Genomic DNA, 21,525 nt, shown 5'->3' with positions numbered 1-21,525 from the left:
CTGAATACAAACACGTTAATTTAGTCATTTAACAATAATCTAATATCATGAGAGACGTGAAATGAGCGATCCCGCGCAATCCCAAATAGTTAAGTTTGCAAACCACAACGAAATTATCGAAACCCATTCATTGAAAATCTAAATCAGAATCTATGCTCGTCAATGGATTGTTAAAATAATCATTGGATCAAAAGCTGATGTACGATTTGGCGTTTAGTGCTCGATATGGATTTATTATGCTGGGAAATATAACTTCATCAAATTCTCCACTATCGCTACCGATAACAACATATCAGATTCTAATCTCTGTGAAAATATGTCTAGACCTAAAAGTCCGTTCGACAACATGTGTCATTTATTTTGTTTGCGGGTGTCAATCACAAACATTTGCACTCGAGTGAATAAAAGACGAGTAAAATCTACCGCAGTTTCACAGCTGTGTTCGCTGATACCACGAATAACGGTCGGAGATTTTGCTGCGTGAAAATCAGTCAAAGCGTGAGTGAAATTTCCTTCCTTTCATTATCAAATATTTTCATAAAATTAGAGTTTATTTCATTTAGAGTTAGCTTCGTTTATTTTACAAATTAGGGTTTATTTCATTAATGGTAAATTTCAATTGTTTCAGTTTGAAATGTTCACCAGATATTTGATATTTGGTAAGTCGAAATTCAGCAACTGACCTCTGTTTCCGCGGTACAGGTGTCGGTGTTTAAGTAACGCGGTACGGGATCTCTAGGGGGGGGGGGGCAGGTTCCCGCTCAGCGCCCACTATCTAGCCAATCAGATGCGTTTTTACCGGCACGACGTTTACTTTATAAGACGCATCTTATTCGCTAGATGTATAGACTGGTGGGCGCTAGGCGAGAACCTGTCCGCCCAAGAAATCCTGGGCGATTGTAATAGACCAATGAAGGGTTTGCGGCCAGGGTTTGTGTTGGCGTGAGCTTCAGCGGGCGGCAATATAACAAGGATGGTTAACGAGGATGCACTCTTTGTAGTAAACTTAATTTCAGTAATGCTCTTGTCTGGTATTCTGCACGTGGCGACCGGCCACGCTTGGGGTGGGACCGGCAATGAAAGTGGTTTAGAGGACGATGACCCGAGCAAGATAACATGCAAGAATGGATATAAAGTCATGCGTTGCTATTGTTATCCCGATAAGTACGACAGATGCGACGGAGCGTTGGTCACTGACAACGGCTTTGCGTGTACGGCCTATCACACGATGAATGTTAAAAAACCAGTTAGGGTAAGACATCTGAGAAGTTCTTCCAACAAGATCGCAGCTCTAAAAAGTTGTTTGTACGCAAGCGTTTAACAAAGTGTCTGAATATCATCAGGTGATCGATTTTAAAAATGAATAGGCGACAATATCAAAATGATCATCCTTAAAAAGGATATCTTTTAATTGATGATATAAATCGTGTAGATATTTGAAAATGATAACGCTAATGAAAATGTTGCATATCTTATTACAGGCTTATGTCGGCTGTGATCCTAAGGATGATCATCAAGTTATCACGAGCAGTTTGAATGCAAATCCAGTTGTGACCTGTCCGTCCGGTTACACTCGAGCATTTTGTATGTACAACTATCCGTAAGTATCGCTACCACCTCAGTCGCCTTAAGCCTAGCGCACATCGACACTGCGATTGGAGACAACTAGTTGCAAGGCAGTTTTCGGCGCATGAGAGGAACTGGCTGGATACGATCAGTTGCTTGAATGTGTCGATGTGAGCGAGCTTACGATTGATAAGCGTCGATCTATCTACAGTTCCAGCCAGTTGCCCATGTTCTACTTTTGAGCAACTGGTTGTACTCAATCGCAGGCATATCCGTCGATGTGCGCGCTCTGGATCTCGACGATCGACACGCGCCATGGAGTTGCTGCAACTGACCGGTTGTAACTTGATTTCGATGTGCGCGGGGTAATCGTTCGGTAGCAACTAGGTGTCTCCAATCGCAGTGTCGATGTGTGCTAGGCTCGCAATCAAAATGAAAATAGCTCTTTTTTCACGCCGCGAAAACCGTTACAAAAATGTTTCTAAACATTTCCAAAAACTACTAAGCGTTATTCAAGGGTTTCTGCGTGATTCCATGTGCCCTACGTCATCGATATTAGCGTTTCTAAATAACAAATGAAATTCTGTACATTTTCGTACATTTTGTAACTGATTTAATTTCATGAATTATTTTCTATTGAATGAGTAGACGTATCCAAGCGAATCCAATTCAATTCAATACTCATTAAATTCAAATTCAAAGTAACTCTATTTAGTCAGCTATCCAACAGGCTGTATGGCGTCTAGAAATCAATCTTAAGGCATTTTTATTGAATAGAGCTTGGCACCCGGGCTTAAATGAAAGGTATGGCTCCTCCACCCTGAAACCCCTGTCTGTCAATCTGGGATTTTTAATGTTCGGCCTATGGAGGCGTTAAACATGGGGTATTCGTTAAGAAGGAAAATCGTCAAATATTTTACAAATTTACCATAAAAACTTTTTGATCGTCGTTCATTTTCGCCAATATAAACCAATATAAAAACTAATGTTATTTTTTAGGCCTCATTTAACTAAGATTTCATGTAAAAAGTTTTTTTACTTTTCATTGGATTTATACATGTGACGTTTTTTTTTTTTGTTAATAGGGGCAAACACATGGACAAAAAAAATAACGTGGTTCCAAAAAATATCGGATCTAATGGTTGTGGAGTATCGGCTCCGTGCAGCATCGGAGACGGCTGCGTAGCACAGATCATTTGTACGAAATAGAAATCACTTGTATTTTACGATTTGTTCCCCCCTTGCCGCTAGGGGCGCTATCATTCCGCCTGCCACTCGCCGTTACTATTCAATTGTGGTGTAGCTTAGAAGCTTCATCGCTTCGATTTAATCGTCATCAGAGTGATGTTGAATACAGTAAGCTAATTAATTCATAAAATACTGCGAGGATATCTTATCCTGGAGTCTGTTATCGCCTGTCTATATATGGGTTCATATGAGTCAACTTTTAGATTTTCTTTACGAGATAATCATGTCGAATTCAATCTTTTAACCTATTCTGTTTTAATCAGTCCAAGAAAATTTTTTCTTATTTCCGGGCTTGTGTATGCACTAGCGCCCCTAGCGGTAAGCTAAGAGAATCTAACTAAACGACACTGTTGTTGCTGATGAATAAATTTGACCAACTCCAAATCGAAAATGCTGATTACTTATTGTTTTTTTTTTCTGTTTATTGGATTTCTTTGGGTTCATGCTTTTGTTTCTTTTCCGCGTTCGGACAGGAATTGATTAACAGGATGGCGGCACTAGTTGTGCATGACCTAAAAATATGAGCGTACAAATGTAACGTGTGCTCTATATCCAGTATGAACTACAAACCTACTCACCATCAATTGTGTGGAGCATCATGAATTATTTCGAAAGGTCTTGAGTCTACTGTCGGCCTCATTACGATCATCATATGTTCCACAACGCGGCTTTCTATGAAAATACCACGGACTCTAAGTTTTAGAGTCCATGAAAATACGAACAAAAAAACGAACAGACGAACAACGAAGAAATGGAACACATCTAACAAACCTGTAACGAATTATCATCGTTTCCAGTATATACGCATTGATCTGAAACGCCTAAAAACTCTGCCGTACGAATGCGCTATGTGGGAGAACAAGAAAACAGAAAACTCGATTGTGAAAAACTACACAAAAGGACTCCTAAGATAGTATTTTCAAAAATTTAAACCTGAACGGCCATTAAACGGCCGCTTTTAAACGATCTTCAGTATCTTACATAGGAATTTAGAGGATAGTTAACACATGGAACTATGTATTTAAGTAAATGATAGATATTTTAGATCGATTTGCGAATCAGAACTACGTCGATCATAAACAGGTGCATTTTCAGTGCTTCGTATATACACTTGATTTACATTTAACATTTAAATTTTTACTCAGTATAAATCATCCGTACTTCTACTTCCGAATCATGAATGTGAACGAGTGGGTTGAAGTGGTGAAGCTGGTACCTATCTGGTTAACTCTCCTCGTATTTGCCGATGTTACATTTTTGACTACCTTCACAGCTCCGATATAACCTACGATCGATCGTCTGCTCGTAATGATTGCTCGTAGACATAAACTATCATCAAATTGCCTGAAGATGTGTTTGTCCCTTATTGATAAACACGATTTATGGCGTATAAGCTAAACGCGACCGGTGGACGAAGCCATCCATAACTAAACCTCTATATGAAGATTAGGGATAAGAGGGACAAATTCTCATCTCAAGATCACAGAGTATTCCGAACTGAATGAGTGATGGTTGGAACATTATTATTATAATTGTTATTTTATTTTTCCATTTTGAATTATAATAATCGTACAAAGTAATACAAATACAAAAATTCAAGATGGAGGGAAACATGAAGAAACCTGTTAAGGTTTATATGATATTCATGCCACCCTCGTACACCCAATCACACTCTCTTTCACACTACATTCACACTGAAAATATTTAAGTGCCATATGGCAGAGACATGTATCTGGTCTTCTTGTTGTTGCTGAAAATGCGTTTAATAATGCCATTCATAGGCGAATATCAATTCGTATGAAGTGGTTTGAATGTAGGGATAGAATAATGTAACATACGGTGAATGGGTTAAATCTATGAAATAGGCATATTCTATGAAATAAATGTAGCTGATATATGCACCTGCCGTTGGAAGTCAAAACTAAACTATCAAGCTTCGGTTGACAGGCTAGATGTGTCAGTTAGATCGATTGATGCACCTGCCCTAACGTGGCGATAGAGAAATTGATCATCGATCTTTTTGCTAGTTCGATTTATACCAGAACGCGGACATATCCGTGAAATATTGGATTTGGTATCAAACGACGGAAGGGAAGAACATTACTTTACACATGAAGATCGCTTGTGGTAAGTTTTTAATTCTACTATAGCACATTTTGGTCGCAAGTTTTCGAACTTTTAACACGGTAGGAAACAATAATATGATACAGATTTATTTCACACACTCTTATGCTCAGTTTGACTTGCTGTTTACACCCTACGCATTTTGAGATTTAGATTCAGTTATTCTATTACAGCTATCGTTGCGATGAACCTTATCCTCGTGGCGTTCATTGACGTTTCTAAGTAAGTAACAAAACATTAAGTAGATATACAACCCTATAAATGTAATAACTACAATATTGGGTAGTTGCCAAGTGGGCCGTTAGCAGTTACACAATATCAGAAACTGCGCAATTGATATAAAGTATAAGTAGTTCTCGTCTACATATTATCAGGGGCGGATCCAGACCGTATTAGCCGTATTGCCCAATACGGTCTAGAATTTTTAAGTGCCCTTCGAAATTTCACCGGCAATATTTTTGACGGCATTATTTCAGCAACCGCTAATTCCGTATCCGTAATCCGGGCATAATTATAAAATTAATCGGTATATACTGCTGCCGAGAAAGTGAGGAGAGATAATCATATTTGTAAGGCCTTTAATCATGATAAATTAAAAAGGGCACTTTCCTTTTGCAAGGGGCACTCATGCTTTAGATGAGGGCACCTTGTCCTTGCCTTTTCATGGAGGGCTAAAGGGGCACTCGTTCTTCAGAAGAGGGCACTATACGCGGAAAATGTTGAAGAAAAGGGCACTTTTTTGCCTAATTTTTAAAATTTTAGGGGCACTTTTGGTTTGGAACATGGCACACGACATAAGGATAAATGTAATGACGAGGCAATTTTTGCCGATTGTTAAAAATGAAGGGGCAACTTAGCCGTATTCTGTATAATTGTTAAGGGGCACTTTTAAAGATTATAGGGGCACTAGGCGAAGTTGGCGTCAACTATTCTTTCATGGGTTCGCCAGCTTCATTTTTTATCCGCATCTGTTGAAATCTTGTCTCGAATTCGTTTATTCTGGATTGCTCTGCTAGCCTCTAAAAGCCCTCTAGAAGCCTTTAAATGGTACCATATTTTCAAAATTTTTTGGGGGTGGGCCCCCAGACCCCCCTCTAAGGACTTCGCGCCTTCGGCGCTCGCACTGACCTGGATACTGGGTGTGCCCTAAGATCAGAAAGGTGCCCTTAAATTTCCATCCAATACTGTCTACCCATCCCCCTGGATCCGCCCCTGATTATCTAATGCTATCAATGGCTCCATTAAAAAAATATGAAAGTTACGTACATTTATTTAGGACGACTAATTATCCCAAGGCATATAGTGTTTTAAGTGTACATACATCCTTCGGTAAAATAGAATATTCTCGTCTATATGGTTGGATTTGATCCGCTTGTCGTTACATATTCTGTTTCAGGATCGCTTGCGAAGCTTCCTCAACCGATTGCGTGTAGATCGAGGAAAGCAAGTGCATCAAAACGAGAGAACCATGTAGTGCCGGGACGCGCTGCTGTACCAATCGAAACTACGAGGAAAACGGGGTAAAAATGGTATTGTCTTGCGCATGCCCATCCGAAAACCAATGTCCAGTCATAGGACCAGGCGGCCGATAATTTCCAACCATTGATAATCAACTGCGGCGAGTCAAGTATATATTTCTCTGAAAATGTAGGCTCCGTGTCGTATCTACAGACGTTTTCATTCGATCAAACACAAAACGTTGATTCTAAGTATCTAAAAGCTGTTCCTGGGTCGTACATTCCCTAATTTGATTTTTTTCAATATTTCAAAATTGAAAACTGTAGAACTAGTAATCAGGTGAATTAAGATTTAAGTCCTCGGCCTGGATTATCACCATCAAATTCCACGACCGCGCTTCAGGTCACAAAATCATAACAAATTCAAAAATGATCTCCTGAAGAATAAAAATTTGATCCGTGAAAGAGGACTTGATTAGTCAATAAAGATTCAGAAAATCCACGCACCGTTTATTCATTTTTCAAAACCATATATCTATTCAAATCAAGCGTTTATTGTAAAAATAAAATATTTCCCTCGTAAACGGGTTAGTCATCTATTGAATGAGATCACGATTAGAATTTTGAGGAAAATCTTTGATTTGGGAATCACATTCAAAAACGAAAATCTTCTTCGATTCTACTGGTGGGTGTTTCACCAATTGAGTTAGGCTAAATTTGGCTTTAAGTGCTGCTTGACGGATCTCCACAATAGACAGAGGCTCATTCTAACCGAATTCCAATCGAACAACCATAGCCTCCAAATCGAAAAAGAAATACGCATGTCAGAATACCAACAAGGATACTACAAAGCCTGTGATAAATGCCAGTCGGGAGGAGTCGGATTGAACGTCACGCGCAATACATCAGCGTATAATGCATCCTCGCTTGCCAGGGGTCCGGTATCGCTCCCGAACTCGCTTCCACCAGCCCCCTGGCCTCACGAAGCGTGATTTCATTACTGGCGCTGTTGCGCATGACGTCATATATCAACACGCGACAATACTTCCGCGTTCGCTACGTGTTCGCTGATTGGTCCATTAACCGGGAAATTCCATAGATGCCTTATGTCGTTTGTAACAAGCGCTGTGATTGGCCCGACCTGATTCTGGTCGGCTAGTAACGACTCCAACGACTCGTGAGGTCAAGGGGTTCGGGAAACGGCTTTAGCAGAGTGGGTTCGAATCCCTTGACGGGTGAAGATGCGTATAGTGTATCACATGAAACGTTAATTATTCAATATTCAGGTGAATGAAACGATTGTTGATTTCTAATCTTTTAAAATCTCATTACTGTAAACCTGCAGTTTTGGTATAATTCCTAGTTTGGAAATCTTCGCACAATCGATTGAAGCTCAGTCAACTACGTCGAATGGTATATGTTTAATACTATGGCGATCCTAAACTTAATCAATCCTAAATTTGATTTCAAGAACTCCTCTGAATTATCTAGACGATTTCAAGCGAAAGCAGTGTACGGGTCAGGCGTAGTAATAACCGGCGAAAAATTAATATTCAGAAACCACCCGAACGAAACGAAAATGACTCGAGTATTTTTAAAATATGATTGGACACAGAAATAACCACGCGTTAAAAACTGAGAATTGCAGCACAGATCGATGGTAATTACTGGGATGTTGATCGTTTGAGTCAGAGCCAACACTAATGACAGAACGAGTAAAAATATCATATGCGATTTCGACAAGTGCCTGTGGCTGAAAATAAATGCTATATTTCAGAATTGCTGAGTGGAGCAAATTATATATTTCACTAAGATCGGTGTACAACCGAGCTGAATTCGAAAAGTAAAGTAATTGCATCGTGGCTGATGGATCGACTGAGAGCGCTGTTTATACCGTCGCTGATCGTCTGGCGAGTTAACATCGCACACGCTGATCTATCTGACTCTGTGACGGTCAGTTCGTCTTGTAACAACACTTGGTACCCCGTCGATTCTACGTCCGGTTACATCGTTTCACCGAATTACTCGTCGTTAACGCGCGGTGTTGAATGTCGTTGGTTCGTCAACAGCTCTTTACCAGGAACTTTCAACATCAAACTGTACTACGACATCGAGCCGTCGATATTCTGTAGTGATAACTACCTTCTCGTCGGTGAGTCCGATAACAGATTCTGCGGTGAAGGAAAACATGAAATCCGCCGTAACGATTCGATCTCGTTGATGTTTAGAAGTGACGTCGATGGTGCGCGGGGTAGTCGGGTTTATATCATATATCGCTGTGAACGAAAACGATTGAGAATCAGCCATCGCTGCCACAAAAATGATTTTCAAGTGAATGAATTGGAAACATCGACTGGTTACAAATTCACGATGTTTCTGCGTGGCGGATGTCAGATATTCCTGAAATGGGAGGCTCTCTCGAATGATTCAGCGATGAATTTGACATCCGAAGATTTCGACCTAAGAGTCTTGCGTAATGCTGTTGTCGATGCAGCGTCGGGTTTTCGAATCTATGACGGTTGGAACACCAGCGGTGAACCGATAGCGATTATGGGTGAACAACAGGGACAGCAGCCGTCTTCATTTTATACTAAAACAAACAAAGCCACGATTGTTGTATTTGAACGATCAAGCAGAACATCAACCAAGCTTTTAGTTCAAATACATAAACTTTCTGAATGGAACGTCTCGAATCCTTTCATTCAAATCTCTAATAACGAGTCTGGAGTGCTCATTCCTGATGACAACAGTTTACACGTAATAACTCGATCAAAACACTTACACTGCTGGTCTATCACAGTGCAGGTGTTACAGTACGTCGTCTTCAACTGGACACGTGATCTCAGCACATCCGGTGACGTCATTGGTGTATATAAACTAGAAGGGTTACGCGTTGTAGGAACTGATATTTTACTCGGTTACAACTACCTGGAATCACTGAGTGTTAAATCTGACGGCTTTCTCGTCAAACTGTGCGTTTTAATAAGACCAGGTGTTTTACAATCGAATGTAAAAATTAAATTTGAAGTGAAATCTATTTCTACTAGAGACGTACAACTGCACAAACCCAGGGTGAGTAAAGATAATTATTCACTTCAGCTAAATTCAATGCAACATGTCTACGCTTTATGCAAAGTCGTATATTATATACATGAATATTGTATAGTGACAAATGAAACTAAGTTGAAATAAGAAAATATCAATTCTAATGAATAACAGAAAGAAATAAACAGAAGTAAAAAAAATCTCGATGAATCCCGAAAATTAAAAAAGAAACCTCAACATTAAACTTGTCGTGTCAAAAGGGAAAACTGTGATACGAAACCGTGATATCAAAATCATGGAATCGACTATTAGAATAATCAATTTCAACGGGAAATCAAGATCGTAATTTAACTGCCAGTCGTTAAGAGAACGCTGCCCTGACGAAAACTACAACCGACTACAACCATTTTTTAATCGTTTCAATTATCAGACATTAAACAATTTTGAACTCATTATTGATAATGCTTTGTTATTTCCAATTGTTACCGAGGCGCCGAACAATCTATTGACAGAAGCGTCTGGATTCTTTATGTGAATTAACCTCATCGATATTGTAGGTTGATCGTGTGAAGTTGGCATCGATAGACCCGGTTCCTAATCCTAAAAGTAAGTTCGGGTATCGAGTTGTCAAGTTTGAATTCAAAAGGAAAGTTGAAATCTATGACACTGATCTAGAATTAGCGATGCTGTCTGCGAATTGTGAAAATGCTGGATTTTATGTATTTGATGGCGGTAATTTCACGGCTAGACGATACGGTCCGTATTGTCCCGGTTTATCGGGTTATCGGCGGAGTGTCGTCAGTTTGATAACATCAGGCGGCCCGGTGATCATAGTAGGCTATTCCACCAACAGCCAAAGCCCGCACAAGGGTAGATTGAGGTTTCATCCGTCTGACTGTGACGGCTACGCGATACGGGAAGGAGAATACAGTGTTACAATGCCACCGACGTCACGCTGTTTCATGGTTACACCGGAAAATCGAGGCAATCCATTACATCGTGGTATTAACATATTATCACTGCACGAATATGAATTAAACACGTGTTTACCCCATTATATATCAACATTTGCGGCGTGTAAATATTATTTGCGTGTTATCAGGCAGCGCCTCAATAACAGTCTCGTACTGCACACTGTTACAATAAAGAATCCGCACTTGTTCAGAAGACGCCCGTACATCATTGAATTGAGGCGCGTTTGTCAAACAACGGACAGACGTCACAGACAGTTTGACGACTGGGAGCGAAAAACAGGCGACTGTGGAATCTTTCAATCCCCGAACTACCCAGCTTCACCTGGAACTTCACGTGTGACAGTAACATACATTCTCCACTTCCTTAGGAGCACAGCCCCCATACAGTTTTATCGATTCATTATAAAAGACATGGATAAAACGCCGTGTGTAAAACAATCCAGCAGGGCACCGGACTCCATCGTATTCATTCAGATCATCTCACCCTCTATCTATTATAGTAGACGCGAGACAATACACGTAATTAAACTTTGTGAAACTAACGGCAGAGTAGGAGCACAATTCTATAGTCTGAATAGAGAACATATGTCGTTCGAAATGAAAAACAAAATACCGAAATTCCGCATTCAATACATTTTGGAGGAACAGTTTTTGATGCAACAGCGCGATATCGTCTGCAATTCAGGATTTTTAGATTCGGGAGTTTCATGCGTCAAATACATCAGAGATGAACGTCTGAATTGGGAGAACGCTGAAATGTACTGTCAACAGAAATACAGAGGACATCTTCTCAGTATCAACTCAGAACAGGAAATGATTTCTGTCAAAAGATTATTCGCTGAAAAACTTCTGAACCAGGCGTACACACAGAAAACATTCGTAATGATGATCGGTTTAAGACTGCAGGTAAAAACTCGCAAATTACCCTTAAGCGGACTGTAACATTCTTATCATATAGATTCTTTATATATATATATATATATATATATATATATATATATATATATATATATATATATATATATATATATATATATATATATATATATATATATATATATATATATATATATATATATATATTTTACATATTATAGCCTCAACTTGGTTATTACGCATGGACTGATGGGAGACCGTTGAGCTACACAGAGTGGTATAAAGGGTCTGCTATGATAAACGAAACGATACCAGAAGTTATTCAAGGATTGATATCTCCTCTACGAAAACAACCGATAAATGACGTCAATATGCCGTGTACGGCGATGGTACTGAATAATCCACGAGGATCAGCGAACTGGGTTCGATTCCCGTGTCAAATCGAGGAGGTTCACACGAGTTTTATGTGCGAATTGGACGAAATTGATGCTGGAACAAAGCAGGAAAATGCAACTGACAACAACAGTGAAAATGGAACAATTGAAATGATGTTTCCATATAATGATATTCAGGAAACTGATACATTGTGTCTACGAGGTTGGGTTGGTATAGCCGGACAGTGTTATCAGATACTGACAGACTGGACAAACAAACAGGGTTTGGATATCGGAAGAGCGAGAGAAATGTGTCGTGAAATCCACGGAGAAATAACTCATTACGAGTATGATATCATTAAGAACATAATTGAAACATTGGACTATAGGCACCAGTATGGCACTGTACTTACCTCTGGTAACCGAATTATAAAACCTATAATCACTAGAGATGGCATTACTAATACACAGATAGTTAAATGGATGATGAATCAGTTTGATAATGTCACAGATGTAGCGCATTCCGTGCTATGTTCCTATAATGTAATTGGTGAAGAGTTGGCTTCTATAAGCGGTTGTAAATCGTGGCAGTTTAAATGTAACGATCAAAGATGTATCAGCGACCATCGCGTATGTGATACCAGAAACGACTGTCAACACGGTGACGATGAACTCGATTGTTCGGGTTCAAAGATAAAGAGTCGGTTCCACTGTTCAGATGGACGGGTTATATCAATAAGTGGATTTTGTGATTTCGTTAATGATTGTGGGGATGGTACAGATGAGAACTCGTGTTTTCATCCACCGTGTTTCCCCAAACAATTTCGCTGTAACAATGAGCAATGTGTCAGTTGGTCAAAAAGATGTGACGGAGTCACCGATTGTAAAGACGGCTCCGATGAAAGGAGATGCACCGCTCAACTGTGCCACGGTTTTCTGTGCAACAGTGGAGATTGTATCAGTTCTCAGTTGCATCAGGATGGTGTCGTAGATTGTAGTGGAAGTCTCGAAGAAGACGAATTAGTTACAAATCCTAATGTTACAGTGAATTCTACAGTTCATTGTAATGATGAGAACCAATGTACGACTAACTTCACAAATCTCTGCACGGAATCCGATGAACAAAGATGTTCTTTTGATTCTCCTCACTGTTATTCCAGACGTCATAGATGTATTCTAGCGAGAATGACCAATGGTTATCCAGTCTGTAGAAATCTTGAACACATACTGACATGTGAAGAATTTGATTGTCCAGCTGGTACTGTAAAATGTCCAGCATCTTACTGTATACCGATGGGACAGGTGTGCGATGGTCGATCCGATTGTCCTAATTCAGAAGACGAGCGAAACTGCGAGACTTTGTCGTGTCCCGGCATGTTCAAATGTGGCCAGGAAAACCGATGTATACCTCAATATGAAGTTTGTGATGGTGTTGTAAATTGTAAACATACCACTGATGATGAGGCCTTTTGTAATGTCACATGTCCTCGAGATTGTGAATGTCAAGGTCTTTTAGTCGACTGTGGAAATGCCGGTTTAACAAATATTACCGATCTTTTCTCGGCATCAACTCGAGTTCTGATTCTGTCGAATAACACAATTATCTTGGAGATGTCGACATTTCTTTCATATTCTTATCTTCGTTCACTCAACATCTCCTCAAATGAATTGGCTCACATTTTGCCTAACGCATTCTCAAAGCTAGAAAATCTATATACATTAGACCTCACATATAACAAAATAACATCTTTATACACAAATACATTCATTGGTTTGTACAGTTTGAAAGAGTTATTCATAACTAAAAATTCAATTAGTCATTTAGCAGGTGATGCCTTCCAAGGTTTGAAGTCACTTAAGCATCTCGATCTTCACGGACTTTCTCTGTCGTTGCTTGGACAACATGTGTTTAGTGGTTTATCTACATTACAGTCTTTGAATATCAGCAGTAACAGAATCCATCATATTTCGCTTAATGCATTTGTTGGATTAGGTTCACTTGAAATTCTGGATATTACCAAAAATTTCAAAGTTATTTCTGTCGACAGAAAGGTTTTCAACAACCTGACCTCATTAGCCTCCTTAACGTCTGATGCTTTCAAATTTTGCTGCATGGCTCCGAATGTTGATCACTGTCGTCCCGAAGCAGATCAGTTTTCGTCCTGCTCTGACCTGCTGGGGAACAAAGCCCTCAGAGCAATGATCTGGGTCATCGCCACATTCAGTTTCATCCTTAACAGTATTGTAATTTCATTCCGTTTTCGATCATTTAGACTCCAATCATCCGAAATACGTAACTCATCATCTGATATCCTCATCATCAATATCGCAGCTTGTGATTTTCTGATGTCGATCTATTTGTTTTTGATTGCTGGAGCTGATTACGTTTATAAAAGAGTGTATTTCCTGCATTCTGAAACTTGGACGGAGAGTTCATTGTGTAGTTTCGCTGGAGTTTTGGTGACCATTTCATGTGAAGGCTCATTGACGTTTCTATTCATTTTGACACGTCATAGATTTTCAAATATCATCAATCCATTTTCTGGAAGCCCGGTTACATCGCCCAGATATTTGTCGATATTTTGTGGTGCGTGTTGGTTATCAACAGGCACAATTTCGATAATACCACTGTCACAATCACCGTATTTCAGCGACAAATTCTACGGCACAACTGGTGTTTGTTTACCTATGAATTTAATTTCAATTAACGTCCACGCCTGGCAATATTCATTCGCTATTTTTGCCGTGTTTAACTCGGTCGTACTTGCTACAATAATGATGACGTATGCACAGATGTATAGACTCGTATCTGGAAGCAGGTCCGGCTCGGGTAGAGCTGATCCTACCGAATTGGTTCTGGCGCGTAGGAGTTTAGTGATAAATCTGTGTAATTTATTTTGCTGGTTACCGATAATTATCGTTCAGTTTTGCGCTGTATTCCGGGTAGAAATACCGAACCAAGTGGCGGCTTGGTTGGCGGTACTTTTCCTACCGATCAACTCGTCACTGAATCCACTTCTTTACACCATCCTCACTATTGATATGAAATCCATACGAGCAAAAACCAAACGCCGAAACCATTAGACAGGTCATTCGGCTTTCGATGTGGATTGATAATAAACGAGTATATTGGCCTCGTTCTTGTACCTTTTCTTTTTGATCCTGAAAATTTTGCCTCCTTGAAAATAAAGGACAAGCTTTATTTAAGCACGAGGTCGATCAATAAAGGAAAAATATTCAGTCATTTCGGATTGTTCTGATTCAGCGCCGATTAGCTGATGCGCGTGTATCTTAAAAAAGGGCGAACTTCCAGTGAACAAAATTATCCTTTATTTCCCAGCACGTTCGAAATGAGATCACCTAGAACCAGTCCTTACGCAATACATTTTTATTTAGGAACTATTTGCAATACGCTGAAAAATCTATAAAACCCCAGTTTTGATATTGATATAGGTTTTATATTTTCTACATCTCTCTTTAGTATATATATATAATGTAATTTTTACGCACCGATAAAAACTATTGAATATACCCCTTAATTAGTCTATTAATATCAACATCTAAAAACTTAGCGGGTGCAGTTTCTATTTCAAACAACGTACAACCTACATTCCAATTCATACGGCTCAACTTCACCGCAGTAAAAGCCAGAGTCTATTGCATTTCACAAACTCTTACTCCGTATTTGACACAGCATTTTCAACTTAAGCAATACTTAAATACTACAAAACCCAAAAGATGCCCTGTTGGCGAAGCATAATTTTAACATCAAAACCCACGGAGACTCTCTGGTGACGCATATGTTTATGCGGCACGCTTCCTGAAATGTTAAAATTCTTTTGGAAATTATTTCTGAAAATAACGAACTTCAAAGTTCAGTGCCCCGAATTTTTACGCACGCGGCAACAACTGATTTCTATATCACTCTCGTGTCTATTATTGCAAATTTGAAATGATTTTTGCATAAATGAAAGCTGGAGATTCACGCGATTTGAATGCTGCTAAAACTGTCAAAATTCATCGATACTATGGACCAATGAAATATGATAAGCCACGCGTCACAAATAGTTTTTAAGAAGGAGAAAAAATGATCCAACAATACAGGACAAAAGAACTCTAACCAAATGGCGGCTAGCAACTGTATAAAATGGTTTATTTGTTGGGGTGTTAGCCGTGAATTATTCGGTAGAACAGTGGATAGATATTACGCACACAAGTTGATTTCTGGATAAAATACTTTATTTCATACCATCTCGAGAATCGTACTCATAAAAAATGGTATCAAAATATCATCAAGTCGTATCTTACATGGAAAATTATTTCAGCACAACCAATACACACTTAGAGTTTAACCTTTTTAATTTTGCGCGTTGGGGACAATTTGTTTCGAGAACATGCATTTCACTTGTCGAAATCGAAGTTGAGTCACTTAAAGTATGCTTTTAGATACGTTTTCTATTTAAGACGGTTGACGGTACTTCATGTGAAACATTTTTGATGCTATTCTTGAAAACACATGGCTGGCATATCTTTTTGCAGGCACGTCTATTATCAACATATCATTAACCCTTTTCATCTCAAAGGGCCTGAATTTCCTTGATTGTACAGCCTTTAAGGCTCTGTTCAGGTCCCTATCATCAATCTACAAATTCTGTCCAGTATTCTATCTGTAATTTTGTATTTGCTAATTGATGATGAAATGATTATTGATATAATTATCATAATGTAGGCCCAGTTTTGTTATTTTTGATTTTGCATATATTTCACCCGATCCGTCTTGTCGAACATGCTCATCAGTAAATATATCAATGGCAGCGAAGGATTTTTTAAACGCAGCACCGTGGAATTCTCCTACGTCGACAAGATCCAAAATATCCGCGTATAAGAATAACGAGACAAATCCGACAACAAATTCAGCCTAAAATGATAAGTTCTATAGTAATATGGTACATATTTCGAGCGACGTTTCGGCTAAATACTATCGGCCATCATCAGGCGTACTGAGAACAGAAAAGAGTTAACAGAATATCAATGCAAGATTCAGACAAAAGGACTAAGTGAGCGATTGAACTGTTGAAGGGAGAATACGGATAAAAGTAATTCAAGAACAAAAACCGGAAAACAATAGAAGAAAACGAAGAACGGAAAAAGGGGGTAATATTGAAGTTGAAGTAATTTACAAGATTCAAAAACAAAGCCCGAATGATTTAAAGGCAGAGACAAACTAGGGGGTAATACCCCTTACTTACCCCTACACTTACCCCTAATCTGGGAATGACAATGATAAAATACCGACGCTCGAATCATGCCTTACCTATCGAAACAGGCAGATACGTAAATACACCCGAGAGAAGAACAAATTTGTACCAAATGTAACCTAAACAAAATCGGTGATGAGTATCATGTTGATGTTTGGAGTGTAGTTTCTTCGAAGACCTATGAAGACATGTATTTTAATCTCAACTTCGAACAAAAATGTCAATTGATTTCAAACACTGCCAACTTCATTCGGAACAATTTGAATAATATGTAATGAATATTTACCCTGTCCCTCGAAACACGTGCACAGAAAACCACCTTAATCCGTAACTAACATAACTAACACTGTTGTATTTATTATATTTCAGTATATCGCGCCGATATATTTTATTGAAATACTTATATTTAACACAGCATAAAATGTCAGATTGACGCTTTGCTAGTGTATATACTGGATATTCTTGTATTGGTATATTTGATGTTAAACTTTATTATGGCAAAAAAGGTATTTTGTGAACAGCGAGAATGGCGATTAATTGCAGGGCGGATACTCGAGAGTAGACTGAACTTAATACGCATATCAATTTCAAGCGGTTAATGCACTGAGATCAGTACATTATATTCAGCTTCGGGTTGACGCTGAATATTCCGTCAGATCGGTTCGTGTACCTGTCATAACGTGGCGATAGAGAAATTAATCATCGATCTTTTGTTATACGTCTATTTAAACTATAGTGCGGGAATGCATATTGTTTGAGATCAACTCGACAATTCAATCGGTATCAAACGACAGAAGAGATAACCATTGATTTCAACATGAAGCTCGCTTGCGGTAAGTTTCTAATTCTACTATAGAATACTTCTCTCAGCCTCCCCGCAGTAAGAGACAGAGTCTACTGGGTATTTCACAAACTCTTTCTCAGTATTTGACACCAACTCAGGGAAGAATTTTTCCAGTTTTCAACCTAACAGCAGTATGAGACCGAGTCTACTGTTTTTCGAAAACCACTGATCTGTTTTCAACACGTCGTCGTTGGATTTGAGATTTAGATACAATATTCTATTGCAGCTATTTTAGTGGTGAACCTTATTCTCGTGGCGTTCATTGACGTTTCTAAGTAAGTAACAAAACTTAAGATAGATACATAACATAGGAAAGGGTGAAACTTTAACATTGGCAAGTTGCCCGTGGGCCGCAGGTAAAATCCAAAATCCAATATACAATGTTAGACAATGCATTTAGTGTTTACCAACATAATTTCTATAGTATATTAGATTATATTAGATATTTATTTTTCGAAAACCGCACATACAATATGATGATATAATTTCTTTTACTCATAAATACATGATGTAGGTTTCGAGGGATACAATGCGAGCCGAAAGGCTGTACTTAAAAATTAAGGCACTGAAACCCTGTGTATAGTTCATTATTGGTGCAATTGTGTACAAAAGAGATATTGTAGTAATACTACTCCTACTAATAATAATAATGATAATAATAATAATAATAATAATAACGGTATTACTGGCTCCATCAAGAAAATAGGAGATATCACTTATTCAATACTGCTGGCTTTAACCAAAGGTTGTTGTCCTCATTATCACACTCTTCTTAGACTATTCGCATCCATGTGCTCGGTGGATTTAAACAGTTTGTCGTTATAATCATTATAATTCTGTATCTCAATAACATTTTCAGGATCGCTTGTAACGCTACTGATGATTGCGAGTACATCGAAGAAAGCAAGTGCCTTAAAAGCAGAGAACCATGTACTAACGGGGACCGCTGCTGTACCAATCAAACCACAGACATCGATGGGGTAGTCTACATCTGGTCTTGCGCATGCCCATCCGACGAAAAATGTCCAGTCATAGCAGGATCAGGCCGCAGATAATTCTATGTTTCAACTGCAGCGAGTCAAGTATATATTTCTCTGACAATACGGCAATGCCTTCCCAGAGTTAGTATCTATTAAATCAAAAATTTCAATTTGCGCATAATCAAACTTTTAACACGAAATGTGGATTCTACTTAGTATTTGTAAACCGCAGATTCCAAGTTCCACCGTTCCTATGTCGTATATACGATTTGTTCTTTTTCGATATTTTGCGTCTCGAAATTGACAAGCGTACACATTTAATCAGTTGTCTTTACCGGGAAACTGGATGAAATTCGCTATCGAATTCCCCGGCCTCACCAGGTCACAAAATTACAATCGATTTATAAAGAATCTTCTAAAAAATAAAAGTACTTGATTAGTGAAACATGACACGATTTGTCAATGTTTACCAGGTTTATGAACAAAAATCTTAGAAATATCAGTTTAGCTGAAATGATACGATAAGAATATGCACTTTAGCCGAAACGACAATTTGTGACTGTAAAATTCTCCAGATTATTTTGGAAAGCACTGGTCGCAGTGACAATTATTACATTTTGCCGGATCGGACAGAAAACACTTAAGTACATAAGGTAAATTTCACCGCAAGTTGTTCGATGAACGTCGAGACGAACTAAGCATCCGTGTACATTTTGACAAATCATCGGATATAAATGAAGAAATCCCACACTTCGAATTTAAAATTATACGATCAAATTTATTATTACGAAACCACAACGTTTCGGCTGTTGACGAACAGCCATCATCAGGTGGAATGATGATGGCTGTTAGTCAAAACTAAATCAAAACGTAAGATATAAAAGAGAGATACTTCGTCGTCAAATATATACAACTAAATCGTTTCACTCAGATTATCGTAGCGAAATCGACAACTTCTCATATCGTTTCACTGAATAATGAATCAACTCTCAGAAATCAAACACAATACACTGAGATTCACGGTTGGTTTTCAACGTGTTAAATATAAACGGTAACTTAGAAATTTAGAAGCGAATATATAATGTACATGTGTATCTACCTATAATCAATGATCGATATTTTAGATCGATTTGCGAATCAGAACTTTACGTCAATCATAAACAGGTGAATTGTCAGTGTACATCACTTGATATTAGTGACGCTATACTCTGTATATACTTCTATATACATTTTACGATATTATCAATTATTACTCAGTATTTGATACCGAATAATAGAATGGTAGAATTTCGTTGGTCTCATCTTCGCCGCAGTAGGAGACAACGTCCAATGCATTATCTTCGAGTTATACAAAAACTTTACAAAGTGCTCGACACCAACTCGGGGTGGAATTCTCCCAGTCTCGACGCAGTAGGAGGACAGTATGGTATATTTCACACCCTAAGTCAGTATTTGACGTTGAATCGGGGCAGAGTTTTTCAACAAACTTAACGTTACCGCAGCAGAGTCTACTGTATTTCACAAACTCTTACTCAGTATTTGACACCAACTCGTGGTAGAATTTTACCAGTCTCAACTTAACCGCAGTAAGAGACAAAGTCAACTGTATTTCACAACTCTCACTCTTGACAACAACTTTGGGTAGAATTTTACCAGTCTTAACCTAACCACAGTAAGAGACAGAGTCTACTGTATTTCACAAACTCTTACTCAGTATTTGACACCAACTCGGGGTAGAATTTTACCAGTCTCAACTTAACCGCAGTAAGAGACAAAGTCTACAGTATTTCACAAACGCTTACTCTTGACAACAACTTGGGGTAGAATTTTAGGGGAGAGGGAGAGGGAGAGGGAGAGGGAGAGGGAGAGGGAGAGGGAGAGGGAGAGGGAGAGGGAGAGGGAGAGGGAGAGGGAGAGGGAGAGGGAGAGGGAGAGGGAGAGGGAGAGGGAGAGGGAGAGGGAGAGGGAGAGTCTACTGTATTTCACCACTCTAACTCAGGATTTGACAACAACTGTCGATAGAATTTTACCAGTTTTAACACGGCCGCAGTAAGAGACTGAGTCTTCTGTATTTAAAAAGCTCTTACTCCGTATTAGATAAATAACGCGAGAAATCCCACAATAATGAAGCAAAAAATGCAAAGTTCTTGAATGGCAATGTTTTGAGAAACGTTTCGGCTAAAAACTATTACCCATCATTAGACGTACTGAATCAGAATGGACTGACAAGATATTCATACAGGAATGTAACAAAGGAACTTTTTAGAGAGTTATTTAAAGTTGAATACAGATATTAAAGTAATCAAAAACAAAGACCGGAAAACAATAGTAAAGTACAGAGTAAGCAATTGACAAACTATAGCGGTAAAATTACGGTGTTTGATATTTTCTACTGCGGATATTTCCTTGTCATTTCTGTCGTAGCCGTAACGTGTGTGAAAATAAACATTCCATTGAATTCAGAGTCTTTTGTTCGGCGATAACTCGATTTTTCAAAACTGCCGGAGGAGGAAATATTTCACGAATATGAAACAAGTCTTTATCGAAAATACCGAATCTAGCAGAATCTAGTTAGAAACAGGGGATCGTTTCGTATTTGAAGATCAAATATGGACGCAAAGCAGCGATTGCGGGTTTTCGGCATTGGAACTTGATGTAGTGACTGGCATTGCTATATGTACCGGTAGAGTACGGTTTTGGGAGGTAGTTAGTGATCCATACGATTGTAAAACCATGGAACTATAAGCGAATGGGAAGCCCGACTGCTCAAAAATCCGCT

At 38.8% G+C, this 21,525-nt stretch overlaps 1 protein-coding gene across 1 annotated transcript; it reads left to right on the top strand.

The window, feature by feature from the left end:
• Positions 1 to 369: 369 nt before the first annotated feature.
• Positions 370 to 3,182, top strand: LOC141907407 (uncharacterized). Its single transcript, XM_074797034.1, has 5 exons — positions 370 to 498; positions 629 to 659; positions 1,017 to 1,252; positions 1,482 to 1,600; positions 2,652 to 3,182. The coding sequence occupies exons 2-5, from the start codon at positions 635 to 637 to the stop codon at positions 2,773 to 2,775; spliced, it is 504 nt and encodes a 167-aa protein (XP_074653135.1). The 5' UTR covers positions 370 to 498; positions 629 to 634; the 3' UTR covers positions 2,776 to 3,182.
• Positions 3,183 to 21,525: the final 18,343 nt, after the last annotated feature.

The sequence above is a fragment of the Tubulanus polymorphus genome, chromosome 6, assembly GCF_964204645.1.
Source record: "Tubulanus polymorphus chromosome 6, tnTubPoly1.2, whole genome shotgun sequence".
Lineage (NCBI taxonomy): Eukaryota > Metazoa > Nemertea > Palaeonemertea > Tubulaniformes > Tubulanidae > Tubulanus > Tubulanus polymorphus.
This window is presented reverse-complemented; position numbering and strand designations above follow the sequence as displayed.